This window comes from Myxocyprinus asiaticus, chromosome 18 (genome assembly GCF_019703515.2).
Source record: "Myxocyprinus asiaticus isolate MX2 ecotype Aquarium Trade chromosome 18, UBuf_Myxa_2, whole genome shotgun sequence".
NCBI lineage: Eukaryota > Metazoa > Chordata > Actinopteri > Cypriniformes > Catostomidae > Myxocyprinus > Myxocyprinus asiaticus.
The window spans coordinates 1-10,000 of NC_059361.1; the positions used below are offsets into that span (position 1 = coordinate 1).

The following is a 10,000-nucleotide window of genomic DNA, read 5'->3' on the forward strand; positions in this document are numbered from 1 at the left end:
GGCCTATTCATTGATCTGATGACCTCCCATGGAGACTTTGCAGCAGAAGGTGCTGCGGCTCAGTTGGTTAAAGTGCCTGTTTAGTAAACAGGAGGTCATGAGTTCAAATCCCAGCAGTGCCTTTGTAGTGTATTGTGGCCACCGAGTCTGTAAAATGTAAACGGCACTTTGCAGGAGGGCCAATCGGGTTGAGGCACTTGCTGACCTCATAGAGACTCGGCGGTGGCACCACTGGAAAGAGCACCCTCGAAAATGGGGGGGGTAGGGCTTGCTTTCGTGCCTCTATCACCTTCCTGGCAAAAGTTATGGCAATCCGGCATGAGCATGGTGGTTTTCATCCCTATATCCTAACCCTAACCCTATCACCTTCCTAACTAACCTAACCCTAACCTAACCTAACCCTATTCATTGATCTGATGACCTCCCATGGAGACTTTGCAGCAGAAGGTGCTGCGGCTCAGTTGGTTAAAGTGCCTATCTAGCAAAACAGGAGATCCTGGGTTCAAATCCCTCAAATCCTTTGTATTGTGTTGTGGCCACAGAGTCTCTAAAATCGGAGGGCCAATCGGGTTGGGGCACTTGCTGACCTCATAGAGACTTGGCGGTGGCACCACTGGAAAGAGCACCCTTGAAAATGGGTGGGTAGGGCTTGCTTTCATGCCTCTATCACCTTCCTGGCAAAAGTTATGGCAATTCATCCCTATATCCCTAACCCGCCCTGAACAAGAGAAAGGCCAAAACAATGTTCATCCTAAACTTAACCAGGAGAACCCTAGACTGTCTAACCCCAACAGTAACGCAATCTAATACAGGAACCCTTGGCTGTTTAACCCCTGAAGTTACCCGCCCTAACCCTAACCCTAGGAACCCTCAACCTGATCGTGAACCTGAATGAGGATCGGTTGGCGTGTTATTCCAGGGGATATCCAGCATCTCATATTTTTGTTTTTGATTTTGAACCTAAATCAGGGTATATATTTGTTTGTTGTTCCAAGGATTTTCCAGGTCTGGTGTGTGGTTTTTGGGAGAGAGATGGCCCCTGCGCAACCTTGCCTTGGACCCACTGGACCTGAGGCTTGGAGTTCTTTGTCCCTAACCTAACCTAACCCTAACCTAACCCAAACTCAAGGAGCCTGCCCAAGAAATCGCACAAAGCGTGTCCATTGCTACCACTTGCCCGGGCCATAGCAGGGCCAGGCTGGTACCGATCGATCCGGCCCGCCCCCCAAATGGGGGGGTATCATCCACCTAAACAGGGCAGTATGGTGCCAAAAGAGCCAGGCCATCAGGAGATCAACACCACCACATTACCAACCTGGGCAGAAGGTCTGGCTCTCAACCTGACCCTGGTTTATTGGCCCATTCCCTATAGTCAAACAAATCAATCCTGTCACCTACATTCTCAAACTGCCCAGCACTTATCTTATTCACCCCAGTTTCCATGTTTCACTTTTAAAACCTCACTGACTGTGGTCTGATTCCCCCACAGAGTCCGGTGCTGTTAATGGTCCACCGTTGCCGCTTCTCCTGGATGATGGACCCGCCTATTTGGTCAATGACATCTTTGACTCCTGACGTCGTGTTAGGCACCTTGAATACCTGGTCGATTGGGAGGGTTATGGCCCCGAGAAAAGGTCGTGGGTTGCTAGAGAAGATATCCTTGATCCTACTTTACTCACCAGATTCCACACCTTACATCTTAACCGCCCAGTGCCTCGGTGAAGAGGTCAACCCCGACATCAGTATCGTCGGTCCGCAGGAGCAGCCCGTGGAGGAGGGGGTACTGTCACGACGGCACTGGGCTCTTCCTCACCAGCAGTCACTCGCTCTCACTCGCCTGCGTTCTACTCACTCACTCACACCTGCAGCTCATCTTCACCTCATTTGGACACGCACTTAAACTGCACTCTCACGCTCAGTCAGCGCCTAGCCTTGTTGTAGGCACCATGGACTCTCCCTCTGCTCTGACAATGTGACTTGCTGCATCTTTGCATGTCGCCAATCTGTTCACTGATGCGCTGTTCAGTATTTGCTTTGAATATACAGAGTGTATGGCATGCCAACTTACTAGTATTTACCCCACTCATGTTTTGATGAACTGCTCTGTTCTTACAAGATTAACAATTAACATGAAGCCTGAGTGACTCCTACATATAGACATTTATGAATGACTCCTTGCCTGAGTGTTAATTCCTTGTTATACTTCACTCCGCTGTGTCAGTGCTGGATATGTGACTTTAACACTGTGTGAATCTCAAGCCTTGTGATGCAAACCATCTCCCCTGTTGAAAGAAGAAAGAAGCTGCTTAAGTTCCCCGTTTCGGCAAGTGCCGTGTATTACATTACCTATAATGGATCAGTGCCTACTGCCATTATCCTGTTTTTAACCGAAGATTATTTTCTAAGACTTTATGCCAGTCCTGTGATATTCTGAATACACTACTTACCTGTTTCAGATGTGTTCTCTTGAAATAAACTCCTGCATTTGGGTTCATCACAGCTCCCGTGTTGGTGTCGTTACAATGGAGAGACAATATTTTTATGTCAAGTGTTTTCTTGCCCGTAATTAAGCTTAAGTCTTTTATTTTTTTTAAAGCTCAATGAACCAGCTTTTTCATTTAAAATTAGGATAATCAGTTTGTAGACAGTATATTATGTGTTAAAAATATTATATATCACAAAAAATAAATTGGCCTTCCAGGGCCACTGTCTCAGTACAAGTCTAAGTACCGTTTTAAGTAACCATGCCTCGCAACAGAGAGGGCCTTGCAATGCGCTCAAATAGCCTCGCACCACGGCACACACACACAAAGTTGACCCTGCATTCCCAATGGCATAATTGATTGCTTCAGTGATCAATTCAAAGGGAAAACAACCATAGTCATACTGTAAGATCATTTAAAACAGAATGTCCAATAAAAGGTAAGTTCTGAATGACCATTATTTTTAAGCACCACACCTTTCAGACATCCAAAAGCCCCCGGACCCTAACCTAACTTTAACCCTATTTTTAGTCCTTTCTAATGTTTTAATGCTTTACTCAACAAATAATGGCACTTTTATAATTTCAGTAGGTAGGCCTTTTAATTAATCAAAATGTAAGGATTAATAATTAGTTATAAAAGTTGGTTAAATTATATTTTATTCATAATTATTTTTCAAAATATGCTAAAGATGAAAATATAAATGGAATAATTTGCACTATACAGAGAAACTGACAAAAATAAATAAACACCTGGGTTAAGGTTGCATGCACTAGTTCAAAAACGTAGAAAACAAATGCCTAAATGTGTTGTCTTGAATAGAAGAATGCACAAACTGTAAAAAGATTCAATATCTTTTCCAAACATTCTTAGTTTTTATGGAGATCAGGGAGGTTTAATTAAAAATGAAAAATAATATATATATATATATATTTTGTTCATTTTTGAGGCAATATGACTAAAGGATAATATCACGTGTGACTTTATGCAAACAAACACGAACAGACGGTAAGCTGATTTTGTGTACTATACTGCATATGCATGTCACTGGAACATTTACTGAACCACTAAATTAAATATAAATAAAATCTGTCATCTATACAGGCAGATAAGTCTGAATTTTTAAACAAAGTAAGGTCACAGAATTAAAAATGTAATGGTGTGTAACACGTTAATGACAAATAATGATTGTGAGTAAAGGGGTAAGTAGCCTACAGAATCACCAACCTTTACAAGTGTATTCTCCAATTTTTCAAAATATGCATGTATATCATAATTGGGAAAGAAAAGACCAACTATAAAGTTATTTTGCTTTCATAGACATGCAATTGTGAGGCAGAAAAGGCAGAAGAGAAAATAAAAAAAAGTTTGCATAAAGAACATTAAAAATCTCATTTATTTTTTATTTTTTAGAAGTAGCCTTAACCGTAATCTATAAAGCCTGTTAACCCACTGAAATTCATTTAATTATTATAATGTTACAAATCACATAATTTTCCAGACAGGATCATTCTCATTGCTGTATTACAATTGTCATGTATGAATTATTAAAACCAGCATAAATTACAGGCAGTACAACACATATAACAATGTACCAGTATTATTTTATTTTATCCTAAACATTACATATATAGAATGGTTATAATAAATGGTTCCAGAATGAGCATCATTACGGGCTTTGAACAATGCCGTCCGTTTTAAAACCAAGGTATATCATGAAACCTTTTCATAACTAGCCACAGGGATGAATGAAATCTCCACCTGTAGCTCTGCACTGCTCTCATCACTCTGGTTTACAACATCACAAACAAAAGCGGGATGACTCCTAAATCAGCACTCTTGGAATGCCTCTCATCCAATCATATTCGAGGATATTTATCTATGTAAAATAGAATATACAGTGCATCCGGAAAGCATTCACAGCGCTTCACTTTTTTCACATTTTGTTATATTACAGCCATATTCCAAAATGGATTAAATTAATTATTTTCCTCAAAATTCTACAAAAAATAATGACAACGTGAAAGATGTTTGTTTGAAATCTTTGCAAATTTATTAAAAAAAAAAAACATAAAAAAATAAAAATCACATGTACATAAGTATTCACAGCCTTTGCCATGACACTCAAAATTGAGCTGAGGTGCATCCTGTTTCCACTGATCATCCTTGAGATGTTTCTACAACTTGATTGGAGTCCACCTGTGGTAAATTCAGTTGATTGGACATGATTTGGAAAGGCACACACCTGTCTATATAAGGTCCCACAGTTAACAGTGCATGTCAGAGCACAAACCAAGCCATGAAGTCCAAGGAATTGTCTGTAGACCTCCGAGACAGGATTGTATCAAGGCACAGATCTGGGGAAGGGTACAGAAAATTTTTTGCATCATTGAAGGTCCCAATGAGCACAGTGGTCTCCATCATCCGTAAATGGAAGAAGTTTGGAACCACCAGGACTCTTCCTAGAGCTGGCCGCCCGGCCAAACTGAGCGATCGGGGGAGAAGGGCCTTAGTCAGGGAGGTGACCAAGAACCCGATGGTCACTCTGACAGAGCTCCAGTATTTCTCTGTGGAGAGAGGAGAACCTTCCAGAAGATCAACCATCTCTGCAGCATTCCACCAATCAGGCCTGTATGGTAGAGTGGCCAGACGGAAGCCACTCATCAGTAAAAGGCAAATTACAGCCCGCCTGGAGTTTGCCGAAAGGCACCTGAAGAACTCTCAGACCATGAGAAACAAAGATTGAACTCTTTGGCCTGAATGGCAAGCGTCGTGTCTGGAGGAAACCAGGTACCGCTCATCACCTGGCCAATACCATCCCTACAGTGAAGCATGGTTGCAGCATCATGCTGTGGGGATGTTTTTCAGCGGCAGGAACTGGGAGACTAGTCAGGATCGAGGGAAAGATAAATGCAGCAATGTACAGAGACATCCTTGATGAAAACCTGCTCCAGAGTGCTCTGGACCTCAGACTGGGGTGAAGGTTTATCTTCCAACAGGACAACAACCCTAAGCACGCAGCCAAGATAACAAAGGAGTGGCTCCGGGACAACTCTGTGAATGTCCTTGAGTGGCCCAGCCAGAGCCCAGACTTGAACCCGATTGAACATCTCTGGAGAGATCTGAAAATGACTGTGCACCGACGCTCAACATACAACCTGATGGAGCTTGAGAGGTCCTGCAAAGAAGAATGGGAGAAACTGCCCAAAAATAGGTGTGCCAAGCTTGTAGCATCATATTCAAAAAGATTTGAGGCTGTAATTGGTGCCAAAGGTGCTTCAACAAAGTATTGAGCAAAGGCTGTGAATACTTATGCACATGTGATTTTTTTCATTTTCTATTTTTAATAAATTTGCAAAGATTTCAAACAAACTTCTTTTCACGTTGTCATTAAGGGAGTATTGTTTGTAGAATTTTAAGGAAAATAATGAATTTAATCAGTTTTGGAATAAGGCTGTAACATAAAATGTGGAAAAAGTGAAGTGCTGTGAATACTTTCTGGATGCACTGTATTTAATATATAGTCTTTGTGTGTTTTTGGTCAGTAACAGTGTTGCTCCCAATAATGCTCTCTCTTCTAAAGAGTTACCATACCAAAACCTAAAAACACTTGTGTACCGGTACACCACATGTGAGCAACATGATTTCCCCAATGTGCTCCAAGTCCTCATGGTGGCCTAGTGACTCGCCTCAATCCGGGTGGCAGAGGACGAATCTCAGTTGCCTCCGCGTCTGAGAACAATCTGTGCATCTTATCAAGTGGCTTGTTGAGCACGTTACCGTGAAGACCTAACGTGTGTGGAGGCTCACGCTACTCTCCATGGCATCCACGCACAACTCACCATGAAATTGCCAGAATAATCTTTTTTTAAACAGACAGTACATCTACACACTTTAGACAGTAAAGTGTGTAGATGTTCAGTTTCAGTTGGTACATATAAAACGGAGTTTGTCTCAGTGTCAGTGAACTCTACAGAGCTGGAGTAGCTAACAATGGAAGATATTCTATAAAGGGGAAACCTGCAGGCAACATTCAGATTGCATGGTAGCAGTTGCTTCCAATGGCAAAAATGATTTACCATTTTTGTCAAATTTGAAAACTGCCATACTGAAGATAATTCAATTAACCTTGTTGCCTTCCTCATTTTCCCATGAAAATGTGTGTAACATTGTACATTTACAGTATGAATGTCAAAGGCAAATGGCATTCAGAAAATTTGAACATCGTAAACAACTGGTTAAAAAAAAAAAAAAATTCTTTTTTTTTTTTAGCACATCTAACATCACAAAATTTGCCTAATTTGTCAGACTGATTGTGATTAAAGGTCATGTTTTGCCTAAATATCTTAACACATAAAATTATGATTAAAAAAGTATTACCAATTTATTACAAAAATGCTATTAATTGTAATTCTTGGAATATGCAACTCTACATATTCTTACCCTTCATAGAACCTAAAGAATGCTGGTGTAATTCTGAAAAACTACCATACAATTTTTTTTTTTTTTTAAACTTAATATTACGAGATAAAATATTACCAAACTTTAACAGTGCGAATTGCTATATATATATATATATATATATATATATATATATATATATATATATATATATATATAGTATATTAGCCATGTACAATCATGCATATCCGCTATAAATTATTTTTAAATAATAAAAATATAATTACAGTATTTAAAAGACATTTACATGTCTTCTAGCTCCAGTGGGCCTACTGATGCTGATTGTGCTGCCCACAGCAGAACTGTCGTTACATATAAGAACACAATTCTACAATGACAGTCCTTTGTTCAGGTTTGATTTGATAAGGCTGTGAAATGATACTGAAACAGCTTATGATGAGTTAGATTTTTCACATTTATTTCACTGTTCTACCCATTCTGGAACTGATCTGAGTGTGCATTTTGATTGACGTAAAGCAGACTATTGAATCTAGCATTAACCATAAATTAACCAGCAGGTGGCAATGCTGATTACATCTTAGACAAGCTATTCAACTCCTGATGACTGTGAATTTACTAAGCAGGACGTTTGATCAACGTATTTGCTGGTCCTGGTACTACATTTCTATTCATCAATCAGTTTGCAGGGAAAGGGGTAGGTTTATGGTTAGGCTAAGGGCTTTCTCAACCAATCACATCCATCTGATTTTTTGGGTGAGGTATGGTTAGGGTTGGGTTACGGATAGAGTTAGAATGGTGTTCTTAGATATAAAACATATTCCTCTGATTTTAGGGGGAATCTGGGTCAGATCAAAGTTGCTGTTTGGGTAAAGGGTTAGTAATATGTTTCTTTGACAAAAAAATAATTCAGGAACCCATCTTAGCAAGAATCACAATGGCCGAATGCTCCTCCAGACCTAGTAAAATGAGAAAGTATTTATTGCATCCAGAGCAGTGTGCAACAATGCAATTTATAGTCTATAATAGATTGAGACCTCTTTTTATAAAAAGAGAATGGATGTCCGTCTCAATGTTCTATACATACAAACCTGTCTTTTCTTCAAATATTACAATATTTACATAAGCTTAAAACATTGTGGGTGGTGATGTCAGCTTAGCATGTCTGAAATGATCTCTAGTTTATTCCACCGTGTACTCTTCTTCCTTTGCATACTTGAATCATCAGTCTAGCAATGATCAATCTGATGTCCAGTAGCACCACACAGTGTGATCCAAAGAATGTGACTGTGCTTGCAGTCCTTTTCCCTGTGTTTTGTAAGCATCCAAATCCAAACGGAATGTTACAGCAGGACAACTGGACAAATGCTATAGCTCAAACCGACCAGCAGAGGGCACACACACAAGACGTTTAGATCCTGTTTGTGATGGCACAACAAGTCTGTGCAATGTGAGCAAAAATGTCAACACTTTCTGGCGTTGGCAAAATTGCCACATCCTTAGTAAACCTGTCACAAGAGCTCCTTTCTCTTTGCTCAGATGCCATTAGAGCTGGTCTCCTGGGAGACTTCGGTGACAGTGCCCTCTCCAGGTGGCGGGGACTCTGGTACCTCACCCATCACCGCCATACGGATCACCTTGAGCCAGCGTTGCTTCAGGTCTTCACTTTCTGCTGTAAAGCTGTGGACTGACTTGGATTGAGATAGTCTGAAGCTAGATGGAGGATCTGTAGGTCTTGGAGTGTCCTCAACCTGGTAGCCAAGCAAAGGAATTGTGGATTGGGCTTTGACATCCTGTGAAAACAAAAGCAAATCTTGGTTAAGCAAAGGAAGTGATCTACATGACAGGGTGTGTAAGAAAAGCAAAGAGCACAGACCTGAGGTGCTCCATACAAGTAGAGAACTAGAGCTTCCTTCTGAGGAATGACACACCAGACTTTCTGCCAGGGCTTATTCTTCTCACAATACTGCAGGAAGCCACACATTATACTACTGCCTGAGAACTGAGCTGCTTCAATCTGTGAAAGAGAACAAGAGAAGAACAAAGTTCAAAATATACATGCACAGATATCAGAAATGAGGATAAAAGAATATGTCCAGGTCATATTTCACTGCAAAATCAAAAGAAAAGAAAAAATGTTGCATTAAGAACAGTTGTTTTTTTATTTTTTATTTGTTTTATTTTTAAGAGGTAGCCTTAACCTAACCAATAAAGCCTGTTAACCCACTGAGATTCATTTAAGTATCATATTGTTAAAAATCACTTGATTTTCCATACAGGATCATTCTCATTGCTGTATTACAATTGTCATGTATGAATAATTAAAATCAGCATAAATTACAGGCAGTACAACACATAATGTACCAGTATTACTATTTTTTTACCTAAAAATTACATATATAGAATGGTTATAATAAATGGTTCAAGAATGAGAGTCATTACGGGCTTTGAACAATGCCATCTCTTTTAAAACCAAGGTATATCGTGAAACCGCTTCATCACTAGCCACAGGGACAAATGAAATCTCCACCTGTAGCTCTGCACTGCTCTCATCACTCTGGTTTACAACATCACAAACACAAGCGGAGTGATGCAAAAAGTAAAGTTCCGGTGCTGTTATGACTCCTAAATCAGCACTCTTGGAACGCCTCTCATCCAATCATATTCGAGGATATGTATTTATGCATACAAAATAAAATATATCTAATATATAGTCTTAGTGTGTTTTTGGTCAGCAAGTGTGTTTCCACACGAGGCAGTTTGTTCCCACGATGCACCAAATAACAATGCTGCTCCCAATAATGCTCCCTCTTCTAAAGGGTTACCATACCAAAAACCTAAAAACACTTGTGTACCAGTACACCACATATGAGCAGCACAATTTTAGAATTTTCATTTATAACATTAACATTAATACATTATATAATGCTAAACAGATCATTAGTTCATGTCAATTCAAATAGTTAGGAATGTTATAAAACTTTGATTTATATAATTTCAGTAATATTCACACTGGAAGGTACAAGTACTAATCTGTTAAGCATTAAATATTGTTAATAACTTATTAATGAAAATTAGTATTAAGTATAACTGATTAA

The 10,000-nt window shown here is 39.7% G+C and overlaps 1 protein-coding gene across 10 annotated transcripts in view; it reads right to left on the minus strand.

The window, feature by feature from the left end:
• Window positions 1-7,865: 7,865 nt before the first annotated feature.
• The window catches only part of LOC127456205 (FYVE, RhoGEF and PH domain-containing protein 4-like), an 85,784-nt gene continuing 83,649 nt past the window's right edge, over window positions 7,866-10,000 (minus strand). For all 10 annotated transcript variants that reach the window (XM_051724577.1, XM_051724576.1, XM_051724579.1 and 7 more), the window contains 2 exons: window positions 8,779-8,919; window positions 7,866-8,695 (listed from right to left, as the gene is read on the minus strand). In XM_051724577.1, the coding sequence (XP_051580537.1) occupies window positions 8,438-8,695; window positions 8,779-8,919 (399 nt within the window). In that variant the 3' untranslated portion in view covers window positions 7,866-8,437. The remainder of the gene's footprint in view (window positions 8,696-8,778; window positions 8,920-10,000) is intronic.